This window comes from Mesocricetus auratus, unplaced genomic scaffold, assembly GCF_017639785.1.
Source record: "Mesocricetus auratus isolate SY011 unplaced genomic scaffold, BCM_Maur_2.0 Super-Scaffold_100009, whole genome shotgun sequence".
Classification (NCBI taxonomy): domain Eukaryota; kingdom Metazoa; phylum Chordata; class Mammalia; order Rodentia; family Cricetidae; genus Mesocricetus; species Mesocricetus auratus.
In genome coordinates this window covers 59,782,087-59,809,162 of record NW_024429193.1, presented here as the reverse complement: position 1 = coordinate 59,809,162, position 27,076 = coordinate 59,782,087, and the positions used below count along the sequence as shown (strand labels likewise).

At 45.4% G+C, this 27,076-nt stretch overlaps 1 protein-coding gene and 1 long non-coding RNA gene across 4 annotated transcripts; one reads left to right on the top strand and one right to left on the bottom strand.

Moving 5' to 3' along the window:
- The first annotated feature begins 16,963 nt into the window (after positions 1-16,963).
- On the top strand, positions 16,964-21,002 carry Hjv (hemojuvelin BMP co-receptor). 2 transcript variants are annotated; one of them, XM_005084241.4, is made up of 4 exons: positions 16,964-17,146; positions 18,244-18,414; positions 18,817-19,364; positions 19,845-21,002. In XM_005084241.4, exons 2-4 carry the CDS (start codon positions 18,330-18,332, stop codon positions 20,460-20,462), a joined length of 1,251 nt encoding a protein of 416 aa, XP_005084298.1. In that variant the 5' UTR covers positions 16,964-17,146; positions 18,244-18,329; the 3' UTR covers positions 20,463-21,002. The 2 variants fall into 2 exon arrangements, with proteins under 2 accessions (XP_005084298.1, XP_012979218.1); XM_013123764.3 differs by having other exon boundaries at positions 18,226-18,414.
- Positions 19,622-22,892, bottom strand: LOC110343559. 2 transcript variants are annotated; one of them, XR_005879409.1, is made up of 5 exons: positions 22,835-22,892; positions 22,002-22,120; positions 21,004-21,042; positions 20,587-20,733; positions 19,622-20,348 (listed from the first exon to the last, which is right to left on the bottom strand). It is a non-coding gene; the product is annotated as an uncharacterized LOC110343559 (long non-coding RNA). The 2 variants fall into 2 exon arrangements; XR_005879410.1 differs by lacking the exon at positions 21,004-21,042.
- Between the last annotated feature and the right edge of the window lie 4,184 nt (positions 22,893-27,076).

Here is a 27,076-nt window from a genome sequence, read left to right as displayed (position 1 = left end):
AAGCAATACTTGGTTACGGATCTCTTGTCTCTGGAACAAGGCACGTTTGAGCTCGGCATAAAGCCAGAATGCCTACCGCCACTGCCACCATTTCCAGGACCCCCATTGACATAGCGCCTCTCCATTACCATACCCATCACCAGATCTGGGCCATAACATTCTACCAGCCTTCGTCTGTTACAAGGGTAACCCGCATGTGATTTACATTTACAATTTGATAAAGTTTCCAATCGTTTTAAGATCTGCTCAGGAAAGCATTTAGAAAGTGTACTTGCACAGATACATTGGGCACAATCATTGATGTTACACATGTAGCATTATGAAAAATATGAACAATAGTTGTCACATTAGGACAAGTTGCATTTCTCCAGAAAAATACACTGGCCTAGTCGTGATTCCAGAAATAGGAACCATCAAGTCTGATATTTCAAGTGACCATGTCCTGTTCAAATACTGAAAAGAGGCTTTTGCCACTCATCATAGTCCATACCAATGTCCAAATGCTTTAAATGGGTCCTTTTTTCTCTGTTGGCTTCATGATGAAAACTCATGGGTCCGGAAGGTTGATGCAGCAGGTCTGTTGAGAAACTGGAAATCTCGAACCGACTGTTTTCTTTCTTTCTTGGGCTCTAGATTCGATGACATCAAGAATCAGGAACACTGATTTAGGAGATCTCACTCAAACTGGCTTAGGTAGGCTCCCATGGTCTCAGGTCCAGTTTTTCTCTGCTCCATGCATCTCACTAAATGGTCTGACAGTTGCCGAAGCTTTATTCTTTTCCTGCAAGAAAACACAAACATGCCCTCGACCCCAAATTAGGGTCTTCTCCACTGTCTAGTGTATGGATGTCTCCATTTGACCTGAGCAATGGTTGCTCAAGTTCCATCATGCCAGAATCTGTCTGAAGCTCACTGGCATTCACATTATAAAATTTTTAAATGAGGAGTGTATTATTTGATGAGTCATGTGGGGACTGGGGGCATTATTCCCCCTTTTTTATTTTCTAAAAAAGTTTTCTTTTTTGAACTGTTGAAGCTGGACCATAACAGTAGAAGGATTTGTCTACCCTCCTTGGTTAACTATCTAGGTAAATTGGGCTTACTAAATAACTTTTGAAAATTATTTGAAGTCTGTGAGCAGTCTTTCCCAATCTAACCTGTAGAACTCTCACTAGCTGACAAGGCTTCATTTGTATCTTAAATTTTTCTGTTAAAACATTAACAGACTGGCTGGATGTTCCTTTTGGCTATATTTAACGCAATCTAGGTAGCTTCTTAACTATTTTTGAAGGGATTTAAGTATCCTTTTAATCATATAAGCAGTTCACACTCACACATTCGCAATCACATTTCATACATACCGGTGTGGCCACACCATACATTCAGAACATACATGCATCTTTCAGTCATCCTTTTTCCCTAGGTCATGATTAGTCTGTTGCAATGAAGCTTCCTTAATTGAAATCTATGTAAAAGAACAACTCCAGCCAATCCTTGAACTAAAAGGGTTAAAAAGTCTTGTATGTTCTTTATCATTCCTCCATTTGAGCTACAGTCATGGGGTACAGCCGTACCTACTCCTTGTAACTCTGTAGATGCAAGGTAGAGAGGCCAGGTTTTTGGCCAAAAGTTTTTAGAGATGACTCACAAAATAGAACTTAAATGTAAACAAAATTTTCTATTCCATATACCTTTTTCTTTTTCTTTTTCTTTACTTAGTACCAGTACCTCTTTACTGTTACCAATTTTTTTTTTTGAGTCAGGGTTTCTCTGTATTGTTTGGAGGCTGTCCTGGAACTTGCATAAAGGTGTGTTGGGATTAAAGGCGTATGCCGCTGGGAATCTCTTGGATTACCCTACTTCCTGACCCTGGTATCAGGCTTAGGAGGGGGAAACTCAGAATGTCTAGTTTCTGACTTTTTAATCGCATTGGCGGCAGCCGCTCCCAATGTATTATTGGTGTTATAAAATTTGATGAACAGGGAGCTGGAATGACTAACTGGCATTAACATGGGGGGAATCCTCACCAACACCCATATTTCCCTTACCTGAGTGTTCAGCAATGGTTGGATCATCTTTATCATGGTGAACATTACTAGTATCCGGAGTAGTATTGGGGTCGACATGCCTGATGCACCGTTCGGGGACCCAAATGGGCTTCTCACTTCCTCGCTTTCACGATCTCAGTGGGACCTCCAATTGTCACGTCTGCTGCGTGGCCTGTGTCCGAGAACGTGCGGAGGGTGTCGGGGATTGACAACACAGAGACTCGTTCAACGATATAAAGAGAACTTTAAACAGGCTCCAAAAAGGTTCAAGAAAACCTCCTAAGAAAAGCTCCCACCAGAGAAACTTCTGCTCTCTCCTCTCCCCTGGCTGGTTCTGCTCTGACCCCAGGTGGATGTGTGTGGGTTTTTGAAGGTGCGGTTAGTCTTTGGACAAGGTCGAGGTCAGGGTGGTTTCCGTGGGAAGGCCTTTCCCAGGAACTTATTGTATCGTTTTTAGTAAACATGTTTTTACTAAACATTGTCTTACAGCTGCCTACTCCCAGGCAGAAGGGGAAGTGGGTCTCTGCTCAAGGTCTGGTGTTCCCACAGTCAGAGCTTGTAGAATGGCTGGTTAGTGGTCCAGGGTTTCCTTTTGCAGTAGTGGAAACATAGTACCAGATGATTGCACAGTATCTTTCATGTATGAAATATGTTGTTGACTGAGACAGGTTTCTCTGTGTAGCCCAGGGTGTACTGGAACTCACTCTACAGACCATGCAGATCTCCAAGTCATAGAGATCTGCCTGGCTCTGTCATGGGACCAAATGCACTGAAAATATAGTTTTTTGTTTGTTAGCTTGTTTTGTTTTGGAGACAGAGTCTCATGTCTCCCAGCCTGGCCTTAAACTGACTACACCAGGCTACTACCTTAATTCCTGGTCCTCCTACCTTTACCTCCAAGATACTAGGATTTCAGGCCACCATGCTTGACTCAAGATCTTGTGTTTGAAGCCAGCCTGGACTACACAGGGAAACCCAGGTTCAAAACTTCAAAAACAAAAGTGTTTAAGAAAATGCTGGAGCCGGGCGTTGGTGGTGCACGCCTTTAATCCCAGCACTCGGGAGGCAGAGACAGGCAGATCACTGTGAGTTTGAGACCAGCCTGGTCTACCGAGTGAGTTCCAGGACAGGCTCCAAAACAATACAGAGAAACCCTGTCTCGAAAAACCAAAAAAAAAAAGAAAGAAAGAAAGAAAGAAAATGCTGAAGAGACAACTCATTGTCTAAGAGCACATGAGTGGTTCTTTGAGAGAACCTGAGTTCAGTTCACAGAACTCACCACAGGCCCCTCCCTCAGAGCCACTTTTTTTTTTTTTTTTTGGTTTAGACAGGGTTTCTTTTTTCTTTGTGGTTTTGGAGGTTGTCCTGGAACTAGCTCTTGTAGACCCGGCTGGTCTCGAACTCACAGAGATCAGCCCTGCCTCTGCCTTCTGAGTGCTAGGATTAAAGGCTTAAGCCACCAACACCCGGCCAGAGCCACTTTTAATGCCAGTCCTAGGAGGATCGATATCCCTTTCTGACTGCTACTCTTCTGGACATGTATATACACAAAATAACAGAAAAATACAAATCCATTTTTTTTGCAGACTCTCACTGTGTAATCCTGACTGGAAGCTATGTAGACCAGGCTGTCTCCAAATTCACAGAAATCCACCTACCTTTGCCTCCCTAGTCTTGGGATTAAATGTGCTCGCCACCGTGCCTGCTAAAAATAAACTTTTTTTTTTTTTTTTGGTTTTTCCAGACAACCCTGTCTGGAAAACCTCTGCGGCTTTGGAGGCTGTCCTGGAACTCGCTTGGTAGTCCAGGCTGGTCTCGAACTTACAGAGATCCGCCTGCCTCTGCCTCCCGAGTGCTGGGATTAAAGGGGTCCGTCACCAATGCCCGACTAAAAATAAACTCTAAAAGATGAAGATGAAAAGAAGCACCCATCATTTGCTGCCACCCCATTTGTGCCATCGTATTTCCCTGCTCAGCGATGCTCATCTTGACTTTTCCTAATCACCCATGGTGGTTCCTGCCTGTGTGGATAATCCTCTTGGGCCAGTGGACCAACCACAGGATGCTTTCTAATCTCTGAATTTGAGTCTCCTCCCCAGAGATTCTGCTTCATCTGGTGTGGGTGCAGGCCAGGCCAGGTCTGCCAGTCTGAGTTTGACCCTCTGGATCCACATAGCCCAAGGAGAGAACCAACTTCTAAATTGTTTTCTCTCTCTCTCTCTCTCTCTCTCTCTCTCTCTCTCTCTCTCACTCACTCACACACACACAGAGAGAGAGAGAGAGAGAGAGAGAGAGAGAGAGAGAAGAGAGAGAAGAAAGAGAGTTCTTTAGGCCACCCAAGGCTACATACTGAAACCCTGTTTTTAATAGAAAATACATATCAAGAATCTTCAACACAGTCTAGGGATATAGTTCAGAGGTAGACTGCTGACCTCAATTGTCACGTCTGCTGCGCGGCCTGTGTCCGAGAACATGCGGAGGGTGTCGGGGATTGACAACACAGAGACTCGCTCAATGATATAAAGAAAACTAACAGGCTCCAAAAAGGTTCAAGAAAACCTCCTAAGAAAAGCTCCCACCAGAGAAGCTTCTGCTCTCTCCTCTCCCCTAGCTGGTTCTGCTCTGACCCCAGAGGTGGATGTGTGTGGGTTTTTGAAGGTGCGGTTAGTCTTTGGACAAGGTCGAGGTCAGGGCGGTTTCCGTGGGAAGGCCTTTTCCAGGAACTTATTGTATCGTTTTTAGTAAACATGTTTTTACTAAACATTGTCTTACAGCTGCCTACTCCCAGGCAGAAGGGGAAGTGGCCAGGAACTTATTGTATCGTTTTTAGTAAACATGTTTTTACTAAACATTGTCTTACAGCTGCCTACTCCCAGGCAGAAGGGGAAGTGGGTCTCTGCTCAAGGTCTGGTGTTCCCACACTCAATAGCATATGTGAGGTCCTAGATTTGATCCCTAACTCTAGAGGACAAACAGTCCTTTTTCACACAGATAAACACTGGAGAAGCCAGAAATGTTAAACTTGAAGGCATTCTTCAAAGGAAGAAGAGTTTAACACGTCTTCCTCCTGGAATGCTGGGAGTGGACGTAGTTCGCAACCTGGTGATCTTGTGCTGTCTGGTGAGCCAGGCTCTGCCCATATCTTCTAGAATTTATGTTTTATTTGTCTTGGACCCTTTCTCCCTAAAACCTTGATCATTACTTCTAGGCCATGAAACTCATCCATGTGAGAAATTGCAAGATCCTCCTGGCAGGTAGAGCAGGGGAAGGGCCTGTCCAGCCGGTCTCTTCCCAGGGGCTGAGCTTGGTGAGTGTCAACGACTCAGACCCTCCCCCCATTAGTTACCGGGGAGAAAAAAACACACACTGAGTTGGGAGTCTGTCAAAGCAGGATCTCAATTAATTCCAACAGGCAGGAACTTATATAGGACTGAGGTAGGGGATGGGAATCTTAGGACAGGGTAAGGTGACGTGAGGAGTTAGGGGCCAATAGAATCCACCAAGCAGGCAGGTAACTAGGCAGGGGGCAATCTTGCATCAGGTCTGGCTGAGTCACCCCCATGTGGAGGTTACAGGTCAGAGACAGGTTGCCAAACTCTAGCCAGGCTCAAGAGGTTACATTGGGCCCAATAAGAAATGTCATTTGTACTTTACAACAGCCTAAGTGACGTCTATGCTATCTTGGGGCCAGGCTAATCCTGATTCCCACAGGGATTATGTTTAAATCAGTCATTCTCCCTAGACCCTCATCTTGAACATTTTTTCAAAGCCAACAAGAACCCATCTTTTGAATGAAGCCATATGTACTTTGTAAAGAGAAAACTTTTTTTTCCAAAATTGTGCTGTGCTTAAATATGGCTAAAGTAGATGATCTGGCGTCAGACTCTTGAAGTCTTGGCCAGCTCTGATTACCAAGAACTGAGTTTCATTTTACTCTTCAATCATTTCCCTTCCTGTTGTAAAACCTTCAGGAACCTCCCATACCTACCACTGCAAAAGAAGAAAAGAAGAAGACAAAAAATGAAGTACTGCACGTACGCCAAGAGCTTAGAAACCATCCAGAGACATTCAGAGTCCTTCTGAGGTATAATCTCTACTGTATAGCTTTAAAAAAAAGGGGGGGCTCAGAGGTTAAGAGCACTGTCTGCTTTTCCAGAGGTCCTAGGTTCAATTCCCATCAACCACATGGTGGCTCACAACCGTCTGATCTGGTGCCCTCTTCTGGTCTGCAGGGGTATATGCAGACAGAAAACTGTACATAATAAATAAATCTTAAAAAAAAAAGAAAATTCAGCAACTAGACCCAAACAAGTACTAATTCACTGACCTATATCACGAACTCTGATCATCTATGCCCAAGATCCTAAAGTGTCCACATATTGAGAAGTTATCCTCCTGTGTAAATTAGACTAGATGTTACCTATGCCCACCTAATTCCCGAGATATGAGTTCTGCTGACATGAGGAGACAGAAGGACCTTGGAATCCAAGGTTATCCTCAGTGAGTTCCGGGCCAGCCTGGGCTACATGAAAGGAAGGAAGGGGGAGAGGGAGAAAGAAAGAGCTGTTGATACTGAAAAGATAATCTAGACTTACTAGGTTTTCAATTCACTTTAGCAACAAAGTCTCTTTTCCTAAGAAAATAATATTCCATGGTATAAAATAGCTCAAAGGAGAGTTGTGTGGTTAGACTGGAGAGTAGTCCCCAAGCTCTGAGCAGCATGTGTATAAAAGGCAGCTTCTATAGGGGAAGGGTCAACTGGGGTTTATCATAAAAGCCAGTTTCTATATGGGAAGGGCCAACTGGAGTTCATCATAAAAGCCAGCTTCCATATGGGAAGGGCCAACTGAGGTTCCCCATAAAAGCCAGTTTCTATAGGGGAAGGGCCAACTGAGGTTCCCCATAAAAGCCAGTTTCTATAGGGGAAGGGCCAACTGAGGTTCCCCATAAAAGCCAGTTTCTATAGGGGAAGGGCCAACTGGGGTTCATCATAAAAGCCAGCTTCTATATGGGAAGGGACAACTGAGGTTCACCATAAAAGCCAGCTTCTATAGAAGAAGGGTCAACTAAGGTTCACCCTTGTATACTTTTGATCTTTAGAGGCTCTGAGAGAAGCCAAGCATATGAATTAAAAGAAATTAAACACCACTCATATAAAATATTTGCAGGATCTTCTTAGCTCCACAGGGAGAGGTTTTTCTGGTACTGGAGTGAGTGTGGGGGTAAGGGTCTTGTAACAGTCCACCCGTCTTTACAGTCAGACAGAGGCCTTCACAGGGGCCCTGGACCTCTGGGAACCTGAGCTGGAGCTCAGGCTTCGCATTGGTTTGGGCCTTGGGGTTTGGTTGGCAAGAGTCTGCATCCCTCAACGTTGCAGCCCAGAATCCACTTCCAAGCACACTGTTTGTAGACTAGTGCTCTGTGCTGTTTTACAAATAAACTTGAGCAATATCTGTCTATTTGTTGTTGTTTTGTTCTTTAACCTATAGAAGAGATCAAATATATAACAATACTCTAAGAAAAAAATCTAAGCTAATAAAATAGTATAAATCCAGGTGTATGGGCCAAAGGTCACCCTCATTTATTCAGGAGATTTGAGGTCAGCCAGGACCACATAAGACTGCTCTAAAAAAAGTGTAACTGAGTATTATATTCTCCTGTGAACTTCTAAATAGTTAAAATAGAAGGGGGAAGAAGGGAAGTTCTGTTTCTTTTTTTGTTTGTATCTTACTGTGTAGACCAGACTGGCGGTGAAAGACCTGAAGTTATCAGGCTGAATACCCCGTGACATCCCGAGCTCAATAACCAGACAGTTGGATGCAAACCGCAAGAGGTTTATTGTTCACACAGGCACCTGCGGGCACTCCAGCAGCCTTAGCTAGCTGAGCGCACCGGGCTTTAGGACAGTTTTTCTTTTATATACATATTCTTGGCAAGCAAAACAATAGGGGTATTGTAAGAAGTGGAACCACTGCAGGTGCAGATCTAGGCAAGCAATAGGGGTATTGTAAGAACGCAGGCATAACTTAGCCTTCCTGGAGAAACCACAAGGTCAAAATTAAACTTATCTTAACAGCCTGCCAGTGTCCTGCATTAGCACTCTGGACCAGATGTTCTTTTTAATCTGACCTTGTTCCCTGTCTAGGGGACCTTGGGGAATTTACCAGAGGCAACCTTCTGAGTCTCAAAAAAGGGGGGTGGTGTATTGAGGTTTTTCAGTGGGGAACGTCAGCGCTAGGAATGAAGATGCGTGCCACCACACTTGAATTTCTCATTTTTAAAAAAATAGATGTATTAGCCGGGTGTTGTTGGTGCACTCCTTTAATCCCAGCACTCGGGAGGCAGAGGCAGGTGGATCTCTGTGAGTTCGAGGCCAGCCTGGTCTACAGAGTGAGTTCCAGGACAGCCTCCAAGACAATACAGAGAAACCCTGTCTCGAAAAACAACATAGATGTATTTATTTTAAGTATATGAGTGTTTTGCATGCCTGGTGGCCTCAGAGGTGAGAAGAGGGGTTGGATCCCCTGAAATGAGTTTTGGATGGTTGTGAGCCACCCAGGTTCTGCCCAAATATATAAATAAATATATATATATATATATATATATGTTTTTTGATACACACACATACCTACATACACACACACACACACATATATATACATATATATATATGTCAAGCTTTCAAAAGGTGAAGTTATTACTTAGAGAATTTGTCAAATGGGCCCTTATAACAATGAGACCCCACTGCTAGGCTCATCCAAAATGAATTTTATTTATTTATTTATTTATTTATTTATTTATTTTTGGTTTTACAAGACAGGGTTTCTCTGTATTGTTTTGGAGGCTGTCGGTCCAGCCCGGCCTCTTTTTTATTTATTTTTATTTTTTATTTTGGCCAAAATGAATTTTAAAGAGAGTTTATTTTTCATGTCACTTTTTCTTTAAAATTTTACTAACTTTTAAATTTGTTAAATTTAAGTTTTTTAAAAATATTATTTATTTATTTATTTATTTTGAGATAGGGTGTCACCTTGTAGCCCAGACTGGTTACCAATTTGTAGTGATCCTCCTGCCTCAGCCTCTAGAATGCTGGGATTTGTTTTCGTCATTTGACATAAAATAAATGATGCATCGGCCAGATGTTTCTGTTTATGCAACAAGCGAGAGGTTCAGGAAATATAAACCGGGGACAGGCCTCAGAACTCTGTTTAGCTCCCTGGCTACAGGTGTGCTGGAGACTAGCTACCCAGTCTCCCCCTTTTTGCTACTTAGTGATTGGTGTGTCTCTTAACCAGAGGTTTTAAACCAATCTCCTAGAGCATCAGTTCTCAGCCTGGGGGTCACAACTCTCCATAAGGGTCACCTAAAACCACCTGAAAACACAGATATTTACATTCCGATTCATAACAGTAGCAAAATTACAGTTACGAAATAGCAATGAAATAATTTATGGTGGGAGATCACCACAGCGTGAGGAACTGTGTTAAAGGGTCACGGCATTGGGGAGGGTGAGATCTACTGTCCTGGAGATGGCCTTCTTGGCCCTCTCGATGTCAAAGGTCTGAGTCTATATCCCTCCTCTTGATTGTCATCTAAACACAGCCCCTAGTGAATCTACTACTGAAGCTACCTTGATACAAAGTGTTGACTTCTAGGCCAGCTAAACCTGGATTTGAATAGGGTGTGCCACTTCTCACGTTTGTAACAAGACTAGAAAGCCTTGGGTGTCTGCCCTCCTCTGAGAAGCAGAGACTAAGATCGGTCTCACAGCTGTAAGGCTTGATGATGCTGCCTTTCTGATCTCTCGGCATGACTATGACACCAAGCAGGATTGGCAAGCACTTCAATTTTATGGTTGCTCCTCTGGTCTGCTTCAGAGTGTCTCCTGACTGCTGTCCGTGAGTGAAACTGGGCTTCTTTCCTGCCAGGTCCCGCCTATCTCCAGCCCCAAATAAACACACAGATGCTGTATCAATTATTAATCTGTTGGCCTATGGCTAGGGCTTCTTACTGGCTAGCTTTGTCTTAATTATTAACTCATTTCTATAAATCTATGTCTTTCCACATGGTCTTGGCTTACTGGAGAATGCCCGGACCTGTTACTCCTTCGGCGGCTACATGGCTCTCTTCACGCCTCTCTGCCTCTCCCCAACATCCTCCTCATCTCCTAGCCCCACCTATCTTCCTGTCTCATTGGCCAAACAGTGTTTTATTCATCAACCAATAAAAGAAACACATATGCAGAAGGACATCCCCATCACCTAAGCCCTCAGGACTTCTCTCTTACTAAAAATCAGGAACATCTCCTTGCCAAGTTTCTCAAATGTGCAGGGAACCTTGTCTGAGCCTTTCCATGCCTCCCAAAGTGGCTCCCCCCTGAACACCCATGCGTTATTTTAGTCTGGACAGGTTTGTCTCAGACACTCCGCTTATTTCATAATCTTTCCCAGCTGAAGCCTCTCTACAGCTTAAAAAAGCAGGCATTGTTAAACGTGGTGAACGCTGCTGGACAGCCCTGGGACTTCCTCTTCTTCACAATGTCCTGTTCACTGTTCTATTGCTGTGAAGAGACAGCACCACCAAGGCAACTCACATAAGAAAGCACTTGATTGAGGGCTTGCTTACCATTTCAGAGGCTTAGTCCCCCTTTCGTCGTGATGGGGAGTGTGGCAGCAGGCAGGCAGGTATGGTGCTGGAGCCGCAACTGAGCGTACTACATCCTGATCCACAGGCAGCCGACAAAGACAGACACAGGCCTGTGTGGACTTTTGAAACCCCAAAGCCCACCCTCAGTGACACGCTTCTTCCAACAAAGCCACAGCTGTGCCACACCCCCTAATGCTGCCCAAACAACTACCAACTGATTATTAAGCATTCAAATATATGAGCCTAGGGTATTTTCATCCTAACCACTGCAAGCAATGTGAGAATCTCGGAGTTTTCATTACAATTCTCACTACGTCCTCTGTTAGTCTTCATTTTATTTCCATAACTAGCATTGGCTTGGGGAGAGGAAGGTTAAGACAGGGTCTATGTAAACCAGGTTAGCTAGCCGAAAGCACTCACAGAGATCCACCTGCCTCTGATCCCCAGTGCTGGGATTAAAGGGGTGCGCCACCACCACCCGACCAAAGTAGTCATTTTTAACAATAAATACTTAGACAGAAATCTCTTTGTTTGTTTGATATTCTATCTCCCATCTGTGCTCCAAGTCATTCTTTTTCAGTAAATCCTTTGACAAATCTTTTCACAGAGATTTGTTGAGGTCAAATTTAAGTTTCAGTTTCTTTGAACACCTTCACCTGTTCGATTGCTGTGTTTGATTTTTTTCTCCAGTGGATCAAACATCAGGCCCTGGGCATGCTAGGCCACCCCTAGGTGCTACCCCCAGTCCTTTGATGTCCCATCTCCAGTTTTGTTTCAATTCACTGTTGAATCAGGCTACTTGTCCTGTAGGATGTCTATGCCATCTGAATTTGTACCTCAGAGGTTCATTTGATGCTTCCCAAATTTCTTGCAAATTAGTAAATTGTTCTAGAACAGGGATTGATTAAAATCAGATTGAAATGTTTTTGTTTTTGTTTGCTGTTGGGAGCCCTGCGGCCTAGTTTCAAACCAGTATATGAGTTCTTGTCTAATGGGTCTCTAGATGAGCAAACTTCACAGTGACAATCTCACTAGACAAGAACCAGTGAATGTCAGGACAGGACAGTGCAGAATACTTCTGGGACCTCGAGGCCTGGACACTCTCTCCTCTCTCATAACATTGGTGACTCTCTTGGCGGTTTTTCGTGTCACTTTGTCAATCATGTGTGAGGCAGATGTCGTCATTCCTGGAAACCCCATTTTTTTTCTTCTCGAATATTTTCCCCTAAAACTCCTCAGGAGCTGATGCTTCCCTGGTTTTTTATTTTTTGTTTTTGTTTTTGTTTTTGTTTTTTGTTTTTGTCTGGGGAAGCCAACTGTCACTTCAGACCCAGGGAGCTGTCCTGATTCAGTGCTGACGGGACAGGAGACAGATCACCCTACTTCTGTAATGTGCTTTGTTAAGTTTTGAATAATACTGTTGTTCTTGAAAATGTGAGGCTAAACTGGGCATTGGTGGTGCATGCCTTTAATCCCAGCACTCAGGAGACAGAGGCAGGTGGATCTCTGTGAGTTCGAGGCCAGCCTGGTCTACAGAGGGAGTTCCAGGACAGCCTCCAAAACAATACAGAGAAACCCTGTCTTGAAAAACCAAAAGGAAAAAAGAAAGAAAGAAAGAAAATATGAGGCTATATTTATCACCTGTAAAGACAGGCTGTGCCTGGCTCAATGTTTGGCCAAGCTAGCAAAATGATAAGTGGTTTTGGTTTAAAGATGTTTTAAAACTGGGGCAGTGGTGGCACACACCTTTAGTACCAGCACTCGGGAGGCAGAGGCAGGTGGATTTCTGTGAGTTTGAGGCCAGGTCTACAAAAGTACACAGAGAAACCCTGATTTGAAAAATCTAAAACAACGACAACAAAAAAAGATGTTTTGATGTAAAAGTTAGGAGAAAATATATTTGACATTGGAGGATGGGAAAAACTTGTTTGTTAGCATGGAAAAACATGCTTGTTTTGATGTATAAATAAAGATGGCTGGAGCTTTTCCGGGGCCAGCCTCGTGTGTGAAACTCATCTGGTGGTCTGACATTTCATTTCTTCTTGCCAACGCCCCTCCCTGTCTCAGGCCCTGAACCCAGGCTGCAGTGGGAGCACAGCACTTGCTGATTGGCTGTTTGTCTGTAACAGGATCTCTGGAGCCCAGGCTGGTCTTGAACTTCTTGCCTCCTGCTGGCCATCAGTCACACTGTATCATAGCCAGCTTTTGTTTTTGTTTTATTTGTTTTTGGAAAGCAAAGTGGAATTGTATGCCTAACTACAATCAGAAGAGCATATTTTTCTTTCTTTAGTAATGAAGTGTATCTATTGCATACATACATTAACTTACTAGAAGTTATAAATGTAGGTATTATGATTGTTACAGTATCTTTATTATTTATTTATTTTTGAGATACTATCTCAAAAATAGTTATTTTTAACATATAGTAATACTTACATTTGCCAGAGATCTATTTCTGTGTTTAGTAGCCTAGAGCTGCCTGAACCCTTCTGCCTCCATGCACTGGGGTTAAAGGTGTGTGCCTCCATGCAGTGCGTCATCTTCATCTATTTCTAGAAATTTCCCATTATTTTAAAATATGGTTTCCATAAGAAAAGCACAGTAAAGCTGGACATGGTGGCTCACACCTGGCATTCAAGCCTGTGGGAGGTGGAGGCAGGAGGATCATCCTAGGCTACATTTTGAGTAGGAAGCTAACCTTTGAAACTTTGTTTTCAAAAACAAAAACAAAAAATCAAACAGGGCAGGTGCGACAGTTCAGGAGACATAGGTGCTTGCCACCAAGCCCTGACAACTTTTGTTGGATGACCACACAATGGTCCTGCAAGTTATCCTGTGACTTCTTCTCCTGTGCACATATAACTGTTTCCTCTACCCACAAATATGAAAATATAACTAAATGTAACAAAAAATTTAAAAAAACAAAAACAAAAAGTCTACTTCATTCTTTCCATTTACAAGCAGTTTTCAAAATGGACTGATACAATTCCTTTCTCCAGTAACGAGCAATCACTTTTAAGTATAATTGTGAATTTAGGTTTGGTGTGTTTCAATCCAATACATACTGAAAACAGGCTTTCTTTTGGGCCACCAACCAGCTCCCAAATCAAGACAGGGAGAAGTGCTCAGCCTTATCTTAGACTTGTCCCACTAGCTCTTATAACTTAATCTGTTTCTCTTCAACTGTGTTTTGCTTTGGGGCTTTTTACCTTTCTTTCATTCCGTACGTCCTACTCTGTCTCTGGCTGACTGACATCGGCCCGCCTGGCTGGCTCCAGGCATCTCTCCATCTTTCTCCCTTGTTCTCCTCTCTCCCTTTTCTCTGGAGCCTAGATTGCTTCCCTACTTATTCTCTCCACCCACCAGCCCTGCCTATTTCTCTACTACCTAGTTATGGGCTGTTCAGTTTCTTATTAGACCAATCAGGTGCCTTAGGCAGGCAAGGTGAAACAGCAACACATCTTTACGTAATTAAACAAATATAAGCAAATGTCATACATCTTTACATAGTTAAGTAATATTCCACAACAACATACAGTATCCCTTTTGATAGTTGATCTGTTCTGTCTTTGACAAGTGGCAACTACCATATTTTAGCTGCCTTCTATTCCCTTTGATACATTTTTTGTTTGTTTGCTTGAGACAGGATTTCACTATGTAGCCCTGGCTGTCCTGGAACTCCTTATGCAAACCAGGTTGGCCTCAAACTTGGAGAGATTCATCAGCCTCTGCTTCCTGAGTGCTGAGAATAAAGGTGTGTGCCACATACCCAGGATGATACAAATATTTTAAAGCTTTCTTGCTTATCTTGGATAATTCCTGGCCCCAAATGGGGATGAGCTGTTTCTCCAAAGCATCCTGGTTTGTTTCTTTCTATCTTCCTTTTTTGGCTTTTGTTTTGATTTTCTAGTCAGACTTTCTCTGTGTAACAACCCTAGCTGTCCTGGAACTTGCTCTGTAGACCAGGCTGTTCTCAAACTCACAGAGATCCATCTGACTCTGCCTCTCAAGTGCTGGGATTAAAGGCATGTGCAACCACCACCCGGCACCTTTATTGATTTATCAAGACAGGGTTTTTGCACTTATTTTTGGTTTTTGAGTATATTGTAATACAAATTATTTTTTTCTGGTTTTTCAAGACAGGGTTTCTCTGTATTGTTTCAGAGACTGTCCTGGAACTCGCTCTGTAGACCAGGCTGGCCTCGAACTCACAGAGATCCTTCTGCCTCTCCCGAGTGCTGGGATTAAAGGCGTGCACCACCAACGCCCAGCTTTGTAGCACAAATTCTAATTAGTATTAATAATAAAAACCCAGAGACAGATATCGGGGTTAAAGCTGAAGATCAGAGAAGCAAAGCGACAGCCATTAGAGAGTTCTCACCTGTACCAATGCGCAGACTGAAAGGGCGATGCTGTCCTCAGACTGCATCTCCAGACTGCATCTGTCTCCTCCAAACCTCAGACTGCACTGAGCTCCTGACTTATATTCCCCTCTCCTACCAGCCATATCACTCTAGTCTCCACCTCCATAATGATGGGAATAAAGGTGTGTGATCCCAAGTGCTGGATCTCTGTGAGTTTGAGACCAGCCTGGTCTACAGAGCAAGTTCCAGGACAGCTAGGGCTGTTACACAGAGAAACTCTGTGTGAGCTCTATTTCTCTTCTAGACAGATTCAATCTTGTGTAGCCCAGGGTGGCCTTGAACTAACAGAGATCCCTCTGCCTCTGTCTCTAGAGTCCTGGGATTAAAGGTGTGTACCACCATTGCCTGGCCTCTATGGCTAAATAGTGTGGCTAGCTTTGCACTCTGATCTTCAGGCAAGCTTTATTTGTTAGATCATAAACGAATATCACCACAGTAAATGCCACTTTGCATATTATAGACAAATTATTATGTCTTAAAGTCACCTGATTAGTTTAGCTGGGGGGCCTTTCATAGAATAAAAGTTCTTGTGATGTACACTTGTGAGATGGCTCAGCAGATAGAGACACCTGCTGCCAAACCCAACATTCAGTCGCTAGGACCCATGTAATGGGAGGAGAGCTGACTCCTCTAAGTTGTTTTCTGACATCCACATGGGTGTACACACACACACACACACACACACACACACACACACACACACACACGGTGCTAAATCATGTAAACATTTATGGTATAGTCTTGTGTAGTTGAAAAAACTAAATTTATTGTTTTATAAATATGCCTGCATGTTCCCCACACCTTCTGCTTTGTAGACTGTATGCTTATAGTAGTATCTGGACCTGTAGACTGACTGAATTGGGTGTAGAGCTGACAGGGCCAGAGGCTTTGGTGACACAATTTGTGAGCAGTCCTGTGCTGCTTTCCCTTGGCGAGTAATGAGGGGTGGTGACCCCAGAAATGCCAACAGGTGCAAAAACAGGACACGAATCAATTCCTTGCTTCTAATAATATCTTCAGGAAGTCAGAATCTTTCTACAGAAGTATATTCTTGACTCTTCTTTCCCCATCCCCCCCACCATGGATCAGTAGTCTTCAAAAGTTTCTCCTCCAATTCCTCGCCTTTGCCTCTGTTATTGTCCCCCGACTCCCTGCTTTGCCTCTGTTATTGTCCCCCTACACCCCCCACACACCCCAGAAGCTTAGGATTTTTGTGGGTATTGATGAGGGGGAGGGAGGACGGATTGTTGCATAAACTAGCATCATGGAAACGGTGGAGATGGCGTAGACAGCTGCAGAGATCCCTGCTGGAGAGACAAAATAAACCCTCCTCCCAAACAATTGTGCTCTCAGATTTCTCCTCCGGACAGCTGAGCCTTTCAGCTCCCGCGATACTTGGCAGAGACAGGGAGGGACCCTGAATGAGGCTTGCTGTTCATCCTCAAAGCCAGACACCTCCACATACCACCCACAGCAACTCAATGGGATACTCAGTATAGAAAGGACAGGGACAATACCAAAGGCAGTCAACAACTCCCTGCCATTCCTAAAGGCCAGGAGCGCATTACTGAGGATGCAGGAGGAGCAGAGCCACGGCTAAAGGAGATAATACGAGTTGGCTATCTGACTTGGCTGTCATGTTTCTTTACGCTCCCCCTCACTTGGTACCCAACATCCTATACTTCATCCATTCTGCTTCTCGTCCTCGCTGCCTTCACTCCCACACCCTACTGTCACCAAGGTTCCTGGAATTTTGGACTTAGCTATTTTTAAAACTGTCAACTCAGTGGCCACCTCCCTCCTCCTCTCAGCTGTTGAGTCCTTGGACCAGCCTTACCCGCTCCCTTCCCCCTCTCTCCACACCAAACCTTCTCTGGCTCTCTGACCTCAGTGAGATTACAGCCAGTCTGGGGACCCAGGAGAGACATGGAGAAAGAGATGGGGGACCCCTGGCTGGAACAGACCAACAGATTAGGCAACTATGGCTGGAGAATCCGGTATCAGAGTAATGTTTGACCTCGGGAAACAGTAAGTCCAGACGAAATTGCAATTGCTTTGATAAGCTTTGGGTTGAGGCTAGAATTTCATGAAAGTACAGACATCTGTTCTGAAAACTCAGATTTCTCCTTACCCCATCGCCACTCCTCCTGCCTCATTGTTGTGGTCTCCAAGCCATGTCTGCTTGGGGTTTAATGCTGCCTCTCCCCCGCTCCTCTCATTTCCCTCTGCATTTTATCACACTGAGACTTTGGAGTGGGGGTGGGGATAGTGCTGGGGACTGAACCCTTGAGCATGGTAAACACTCACCTACTACTGAGTTACACTCCCAGCCCCTAACTGAAGGCCTCTCAGACCTCCTGCAGGACTCTTGCCCAATTATAGACTTACTCCAAAGAGAGGAGTTTGACAGCAGAAAGGGAGACAAACCCTCCCCAATACCTGTCCTCCCTAAAAGACCAGGAACTTCTGGATTTGCAAAGGTGGGGAGGGGGTACACTCTTCAGGTCTGGAAAAACACATGGGCTGTTGACCAGGAAAAATAATACTAATTTGAATGCTTGGTTTGTATCCTATGCGGTGAGAGAGGGATCGTAATGTCAGCCCTCTAGGGTGGCCAAGAGACTGGTTTCCTTTTCACTGGAAAAGCGACATTCTAGAAGTCACTTGCCTACAATATTTATCCTTTGTGCCCTTCTAACACAATGAAGAAAAAGAAATGGCAGATGGTTGGCCTCTCGTGGTTGGTAGTAACACATAAGAGGTGTGTTTTTAAAGCAGTTTCAGGGGAACCCGCTAAGATGATCCGGAACTTACTTCCCCCAGGAATCCCTATATTTCTGACACTATTTGGTAGTCAGGATGGGGCAATACTGTGGACTCTGCCCACTGAGGTCATTCAACCTTCCCTCCACCCCCACCTAGGGGTATTGCACAAGGGATCTGAAGGTGGCCACAGGAGCGGGGCACAGAGGCTCACCAGCCGCGCTCCCCATCTGGAAGCCTCCTGCTTCCCAAACTCCAGTCTGTATAGTTCTTGTCTCCATCTCCCCAGATTCTCTCCACGCCATCTTGACCCGTCTTCAACCTTTCTCTTTCCCCACACCCAGCCAAATTTCTTTTTCCAGTCACAGAACTGCCTGTCGAAATTCACTAAGTAGGAGGTTCATCAGCTGGGAAGAACCCGCGCCTGGGGGAATCTGGCTGGATAGGTATGGGGGATCTTAGTCCCTGGCCCCCCCATGGCGGTCCCCCAACTCTAAGCATCCTCACTCTACTGCTGCTCCTCTGTGGACAGGGTAAGGAAGGGTTAGGGAAGGGTTGGGCACATCTAGAGGTTAGGCTGCCGGGTAGGGGTGGGCAGGCGAGCATCAGTGAGTGAGGGCGAAGGGGTGCTGATCCCAGTCACTTGCCAACTCTGTAAGAGGCCTGTCTTGTTTCCCGTTTAACTGGAGGAAGGACATATATGGAGTCCTTGGACCCTAGGGAAAAGAGGTCCGATTGGATTACACGCTTTTTAGTAGAGAAAAAGAGGGAAGGGGGCAAGGAGTCGGGCTGAAGGTTGGGGCTGAAAAAGCGCCCACGCTGAGTGGCAGGAATGGCTGGGATGAAGGATGCCTTTTGGCAATTAGGCGCGTACTGGACTTGGCTAGAACCTACATCTGGGCACAGTCTCACTGTCCTCTCCCTTCTATCCTCAGTTCACTCCCAGTGCAAGATCCTACGCTGCAATGCCGAGTACGTCTCGTCCACTCTGAGCCTTCGGGAAGGGGGCTCTCCGGGCTCGCCGCGTGGAGGCGGCCGTGGTGGGCTGGCCTCAGGTGGCTTGTGTCGCGCCCTGCGCTCCTATGCGCTCTGCACTCGGCGCACAGCCCGCACGTGCCGCGGGGACCTCGCCTTCCACTCTGCGGTGCACGGCATCGAGGACCTGATGATCCAACACAACTGCTCTCGCCAGGGCCCCACGGCCCCGCCCCCGGCCCGGGGCCCCGCCCTTCCCGGAGCTGGCCCAGCACCCCCGACCCCAGACCCCTGTGACTACGAGGCCCGGTTTTCCCGGCTGCATGGTCGGGCCCCGGGCTTCTTGCATTGCGCCTCCTTCGGGGATCCCCATGTGCGTAGCTTCCACCACCACTTTCACACGTGCCGAGTCCAAGGAGCTTGGCCCCTGCTGGATAACGACTTCCTTTTTGTTCAGGCCACCAGCTCCCCCGTGGCATCGGGGGCCAACGCTACCACCATCCGGAAGGTCAGGGAATCAATTTTCCTCCTAATCCGCCTTCTGAAGTCCTCTCCGGGTCCACCCGACACACCTCTCCTAGTTCTCTCTCTTCCTCCGCCACCCAGTTTCTGGTTCTTTGTCTTCCCTAAATAGTCCCTCCCATCTTGAATGGCTTCCTCCTATCAAACATTGCTCCTGTAAATCAATTCCTCTTGATGGGGACTTTATTCAAATGCAGGTAACCCAGAGGAAGAAGCCGGGGTGGCACCCAGAGCTACAAGAACTGAGGAGTCAGAAGGGACACTTTATTTCCTTGGGAGTCGCTGTGATTGAGAAAAACAAAAGACCAAGGGGTTGAATAGGGCTCGGGTGCTATTGGAAGGTCGTAGGGGATGGGATCAAGGACACTGTGCATCTGCTGGGATCAGATCCCTGACAATATATGCTGCTTGACTGGGGGGGGGTGCATTGAGTCCTAACGAACTATTTTCCTCTTTGCCCGCACAGATCACCATCATATTTAAGAACATGCAGGAATGCATTGACCAGAAAGTCTACCAGGCCGAGGTGGACAATCTTCCTGCAGCCTTTGAAGACGGTTCTGTCAATGGAGGCGACCGACCTGGGGGCTCGAGTTTGTTCATTCAAACTGCTAGCCCTGGGAGCCATGTGGAGATCCGAGCAGCCTATATTGGGACAACTATAATCATTCGACAGACAGCTGGGCAGCTCTCCTTCTCCATCAGGGTAGCTGAGGATGTGGCGCGGGCCTTCTCCGCGGAGCAGGACCTACAGCTGTGTGTTGGCGGCTGCCCTCCGAGTCAGCGACTGTCCCGCTCAGAGCGCAGCCGCCGTGGGGCTATAGCCTTCGATACTGCCAGAAGGCTGTGTAAGGAAGGGCTTCCGGTGGAAGACGCCTACTTCCAGTCTTGCGTCTTTGACGTTTCAGTCTCTGGCGACCCCAACTTTACGGTGGCAGCTCAGACAGCTCTGGACGATGCCCGAGTCTTCCTGCCGGATTTAGAGAAATTGCATCTTTTCCCCGCAGATGCAGGGCCTCCTCTCTCCCCAGCAACCTTCCTAGTCCCACTCTTTTCGGGCCTCTTTGTTCTATGGCTTCTGTAAGTAGGCCAGCAACCCCGTGACTAGTCTGGAACCGATTTGAGGGTAGAGCTTGGCGTGAGAAAACACTAAGATGTGCCAGAGGAAACAGTGGGGACAGGGAGATACAGGAGACAAAGACACTCACCTAGAATCAGATGGGGCCCCGCAGTCAGAGCTGCCATGATCCCAGAATAAGAATTCTGGGCCATGGTTTTGCATTCCGGACCGTGGTAGGAGCTCGTCACCATGAACTTCCCCGGCCTTACATACATCTGAAGTCACTCCTACAAACCTAGATTGTAAGAGTGCTGGTAATCAGCAAAACACTCAAGGGTTGGGATCTCTTAAAGGCAGTAACTAAAAGTAGGAAGATGAGATTGTCTTTAAGAGAGTCCAAAGAGAAGAAAATAATTAAGGAGAGCTTTTGGATTCAGAAATTAAGCGGGCATTGTGTAGCTCTAGGACAAAGGAAGTCAACTTTTGGAGACTAGTACCAGTACAGAAACTGGCATCCCCACCCCCTACCAATCTGTTATTAAAGCTATGAATTCTCCACACTGACCTCTGTCACCTGTGTTGAATCCCTTTACGGATGTGTGACCTGGGGTTGAGACAATGAAAGAAGTCTCAGAGTTACCAGCTATCCTACCCACACTTTTGGAGCCCACGGATTATTAGACAAAACTGCTTCACAGGAGGGAATCATGAGTATTATTATTATTTATTATCATTTGCTTTTTATTTTCAGTGGAACCTCATGTAGCCCAGGCTACCCTTGAACTGCTGGTCTGACTGTCTCTACTGTTTTTTTTTTTTGTTGTTGTTGTTGATATCTTCCTCCTTTAGACACCAACCAAAGTCTTGGTTTTACCAAGAACACCCTGGGGAACTGATGGATTTGTAAGGCTTGCCTACAGAGGTTACCTGGGGCATTCAGGACAGATTTAGAGCTGCTGTATTGATTGGGAATTCTACCTAGTATTGGTTTTTGTTTTTGTTTTTTGTTTTTTTTTTTGTTTTCCGAGACAGGGTTTCTCTGTGGCTTTGGAGGCTGTCCTGGAACTCACTTTGTAGACCAGGCTGGCCTCGAACTCACAGAGATCCGCCTGCCTCTGTCTCCTGAGTGCTGGGATTAAAGGCGTGTGCCACCACTGCCCGGCGGCCAGCTCTTTCTTAATTATTAACCCATAACTTCTAATCTACATATTTCTACATGGCCCTATTTTACCGGAGAATACCTGGCGAGTCCTATCCTTCGGGAACCTCCATGGTGACTCTCTCGTTTCCTCTCTGCCCTCCTTCCCCAGAATTCTCCTTTCTCCTAGCGCCACCTATCTCCCTGCCTCCATTGGCCAAACAGTGTTTCATCAACCAACAAGAGCAGCACTTACACAGGAGGACGTCCCCCTTCACTCTGGCCTCTGAGGGGAGAGCGCACAAGCCGTGCACAGTCAGGCACGCAGACAAAACACCCATAACATAAAATAAAGCATAAAACCTGTAAAGGTGAAAAACTAGATTAAAAATAAAGAAAAGGTGGTGACCTAGTGAGAAAGTTACCTGACAACAGCCTCTGGCTTCCACAAGTGAGGAGAGACGGGCAGATCTCTAGAGCTTTGGAGCCAGCCTGGTCTACATAGTAAGTTCCAGGTCAGTCCAAGCTGTACGTGAGACCCTGTCTAAAACAAACAAAAAAACAAAAAAACACTACAAGCTCAATATTTTATTAAAAGTCTGACTATTCTAAGTATGGTCAAGATGTTCCAGATTTGGTCGGAATGTAAAGTGATGAACTACTTTGTAGAAGAAAAAAAAAATCCACTTTGTCAGGTTTTGGGAGATTTCCAGTGGGGAAGGGTGCATTTGTTGGCTGGAGGCTAATCTGATGGTCCTTTCCCCAGGAGCTGTCCATCCTGCTTTGTTTTGTCTTTGCTTTAGTTTTGAGACAGGACAGCCTCACTCACCGGCCTAGAGCTCACCGAGTACCAGGCTGGCTGACCCCAGGGAGATCTGCCTGTTTCTGTCTTCCTATCATGTGGTTACAAATTGCACCAAATTCAGTTTTTAGAACAAATGTTTGTTTATTTAATGGGAAGGGCCACGTGTGTCAGCATATGTCACAGCCCACACACGGAGGTCAAAGAACAGGGTGGAGACCGTCCTGACCTCCATCGTGTGGACTCTGGGGATCAAAGTGAGGTCATCAAGTGTTATGAGAAGCTATTTCCTTGAGTGAAGCCGTCCCGCCAGCCTGGTTCCAGAGCCACATTAGTCCCAAATAAACACACAGGAGGCTATATTAATTATGAAGCTGTTGGCCTTGCTTGTCTCTTACTGGCTAGCTCTGCCTTAAGTAATTACCCCATAATTGTTAATCTAAGTATGTCTCTTACCGGAGAATAGTTCCCGGCTTCCTTCCCCATGGCGTCACATCTCGAACTCTCTTGTGTTTCTCCTACCCAGAATCCTCCTGGATTCCTAGCCCCACCTATCTAGATTCCTATTGGCCAGCAGTACTTTATTGACAAATGCACAGGCATATAACAGGACTTCCCCAACAATCAAGTTTGCTGTCAAGTGCCCTTACTGAGCTATTGCAAACCCCCCACCTATTCTTTGAAATTCAATTTTTTATTTCTATCCAGCTTTTTTGTTTTGTTTTGTCTTGAGACAGGGTCTCTATGTAGACCAGGCTGGCCTCGAACTCACAGAGACCCACTTATCTCTGATGCCCAAGTAGTGGGATTAAATGTGTGTGATACCTAGTGCCCTGCTTTTTGTTGCTGTTTGTTTTTCGCTTGTTTGTTTTTGTCTGTTTTGTCAACTTGACACAAGCTAGAATTATCTGGGGAAAGGAACTTCAATTGAGAAAATGCCTCCTACAACCTGTACACAGGCCTGTAGAGCATTTTCTTTCTTTCTTTCTTTCTTTCTTTCTTTCTTTCTTTCTTTCTTTCTTTCTTTCTGTTGTTTGTTTTTCAAGACAGGGTTTCTCTGTATTGTTTTGGAAGCTGTCCTGGAACTCACAGGATCCGCCTGCCTCTGCCTCGGAGTGCTGGGATTAAAGGTGTGCGCCACCAACATGGGCTATAGAGCATTTTCTTGATAAATGATTAATGTGGGGTACCACACCTGGGCTGTAGTCCTGAGTTAAATAAGAAATCAGCTGAGCAAACCACGCATGAAATCAGCTCCAGCCTCCAGGTCCCTCCCTGAGTCGGTGCTCTGACTTCTCTCAGTGACAGGGTGTGATCTGGACAAACCCTTTCCTTCCTAAGTTGTTCTTTGATTATGGTGTTTATCACAACCACAGATACACTGCAGATCCTACTCAGCCTTTTAAAAGATCCATTTCTGTTATTTTTAATTGTGTGTGTGTGTGTGTGTGTGTGATCCTGAGTCTGCAGATGTGTGCATGCAAATGCAGGGTTAGTTGGATCGCCCTGGACTGGAGTTACAGGCAATGATGAGTTTCTTGACATGGCACTGGGGATTGAACTGTCCTCTGGAAAATCTGAATGTGCTCCCTGCCCAGGCTTTGGTTTTTAGATTTCCTCATTTTTATTATATGTGTGTGAGTGTTTTGCCTGCTTGTATGTCTGTGTGCCAGATCCCCTGGAGCTGAAGTTATGGATGTTTGTGAGCCGCCCTTGTGGGTGCTAGAAACCAAACCTGAGAACTTCCTCTAATTCTCCTGTGGGCAGAAAGATGCCCACTAAGGTCCATCTCTTACACATCCCCCTCTTCAACACTGCCACAGTAAAGACCTTCAACATTCAAAAGACAAACCACATCAAAGCCAGGGCAGAGAGTCGGGCCAGCCGTTCTGGAGGCTGAAGCAGAGGATCTCAAGGTCCAAGGTCAACCTGGACAACTTAGACTCAATAATTCAATTAATTCAACATGGCCTGGTCAGCTGGCGTGAGTCTATAATCCCAGCACTTGAGAGGATCATTTGTTCATTGACAGCTGGACTACAGAGAGACATCGGATGTGAGAGTACTATTGCTATTTTCTTCCATGTATATAAAAACAGAAGATGCAAGCTGACATGTAGTTAGAGAAGATCAGTGGATGCTTGGAGATGACCAAAGAGAAGGAAGGAAGGGGGAAAGAAGATATTGATATCATAATAATTTCATGAACATGTATATGTACATACCTACTTTTTTGTTGTCTTTGTTTTGTTTTTTTGAGACATGGTCTCAATATATAGTTCTGACTGTTCTGGGACTCTGTAAACCAGGCTGATCGTGAACTCAGAGATCGTACCTGGCTGTTGAACATACATATTAAAACTCATAAAGTTGGCCCGGCGTTGGTGGCGCACACCTTTAATCCCAGCACTCGGGAGGCAGAGGCAGGCGGATCTCTGTGAGTTCGAGGCCAGCCTGGTCTACAGAGCGAGTTCCAGGACAGCCTCCAAAGCCACAGAGAAACCCTGTCTCGAAAAAACCAAAAAAAAACAAAACTCATAAAGTTATATCCTTTGGATGTGTGAAACTTATCATAAGTCAAGCACACCTAAATAAAGTTGGAATTCAAAAGGGGGAGGTGCTTGGCATGGTGGCTTACTCCAGCACTCAGGGCTACACAGAGAAACCAAGTCTCAAAAAACAACTAAAGCCCAAACAAATAAAAAGGTAGTCCACATTTTCCTCTTCCCCGGGCAAATGCGATGAGAAGCATACATATTTAACCCTGTGAGTAGTTCCTGCGGTCCACAGGTCAACAGGTGGCACTCATGACTAAAAGTTACTCAAAGATGACTCAAGCAATTCTTCAGAGGGAGGAAAACCAATTTTTTTTTCTTTTTGTTTTTCAAGACTGGATTTCTCTGTGTAGCCCTGGCTGAAGTAGAACTCACCTGATTGCTTCTTGAGTGCTGTGAGGGAAATCAATTTCTTTTTCTTTTCTTCAAGACAGGGTTTCTCTGTGTAACAGCTCTGGCTGTCCTGGAACTCACTCTGTAGACCAGGATGACCTTGAAAGAGATTTGCCTGCCTCTGCCTTCCCAGTGGGAAATCAATTTCTTTTTTTAAATAATTTATTCTTATTTTATATACATTGGTGTTTTGCCTACATGTATGTCTGTGTGAGAGTGTCAGATCTTAGAGTTACAGACAGTTGTTAGATGCCATGTGGGTGCTGGGAATTGAACCGGAGTCCTCTGAAAGAGCAGTCACTGCTCTTAACCACTGAGCCAGCTCTCCAACCCTGGGAAGTCAATTTCTAAAGAGCGTCTGAGGCCCCACCCCACCCCAGCAATACAGGCTGATGTCATTGCTCTTGGTTGCACAACATAACTAGGTTTCAAGATCCTACTCCGGAGGACATCACGAGTTTCAGTTGCAGAGAGCATAGAGAAATCAGTCTTGCCAAGTCCTGCTTCAGCAGGGTTCATGTCTCAAAGAAGATGGAAGGGACGAATGCACATCCGAAAGTCCAGCAGCAGCTCCCTCTCCCTCTCCCTCTCTCTCTTTCTCTCTCTCTCTCCCTCTCCCCCTCCCCCCTCTCTCTCCCTCCCTCCCTCCCTCCCTCCCTCCCTCCCTCCCTCCCTCTCTCTCTCTCTCTCTCTCTCTCTCTCTCTCTCTCTCTCTCTCTCTCTCGTGACTCTACTTTCATAGCACACTGACTACACCGGTCACTGACAAGCATCAAAGCCCCGGATCTCTTTTTCACTTCCCCATTAAATGTCCAGGGTGAAAAAAGCCGATTACAAAACAGACAGCCTTATCTGCAACATCATCCTTGGACAGTGTCAAATCAGGAAGTTACAAATTTCCCGGGGTCTGCAAAGCCTAGGACCCTCTCTTTTCACACACTGTGTCTTGGCTGGCTGCTCAAGGTTACAATATGTTAGACAGTCTGATATTACTTTTACCTTAACCAAGTTATGTGTAGAATCATTTGATGTTTTCTAAAATGCAAGCTTTACAAGATAACTCACAATAAGTATTTAATTGGCTGATTATGGCATTTTTCCATTCCTCAGTTTTAGCAGTTTTCATATGCTTCCAGAAAGGCTGATTCTGGTATCTCATTCTTTTTCCATCAGCCCACACTATTCCTTTTTTTTTTTTTTTTTTTTTTTTTTTTTTTAGACAGGGTTTCTCTGTATTGCTTTGGAGGCTGTCCTGGAACTCGCTCTGTAGACTGGGCTGGCCTTGAACTCACAGAGATCCACCTGCCTCTGCCTCCAGAGTGCTGGGATTAAAAACTTGCATCAACAATGCCCGACAGCCCACACTATTCCTATTCCCTCTATATAGGCTCCAGTATAGGGCACTAGATATACTTGTGACATTCTTGTATTCAGAGCTGAGCAAGAAATTTCTCAGAATCTACCCTATTGGTACCACAATCCTTGGGGCACAAGGAAGACTTTCCCTACTGTGACGTTCATTTCACGCTATAACCCCCCACCCCCCATCTTCAAAGTTTCCCTTGGCAACAACATGAATCTACTCCCCCTGGGGCTGTATTAGCAGAAAACTCACCTTATGCCAACAACTGTTCCTAAAAGTGAGGGCAAAAGCCAGCACGCCAGCTACTGAGTCCCTTGGCGAAGTTTCACTGGAACTTTGTCAAGCAGCACACCCCCACACTCCTCAGGACTCAAGCTATCCCTTGTG

Excerpts from the sequence above, each read along its gene's own strand:
- Hjv (XM_005084241.4), top strand. The coding sequence starts at position 18,330 with ATGGGGGATCTTAGTCCCTGGCCCCCCCATGGCGGTCCCCCAACTCTA. Across the intron at positions 18,415-18,816 it reads GCTGCTCCTCTGTGGACAGG|TTCACTCCCAGTGCAAGATC; the intron begins GTAAGGAAGGGT and ends TTCTATCCTCAG. Across the intron at positions 19,365-19,844 it reads ACGCTACCACCATCCGGAAG|ATCACCATCATATTTAAGAA; the intron begins GTCAGGGAATCA and ends TTGCCCGCACAG.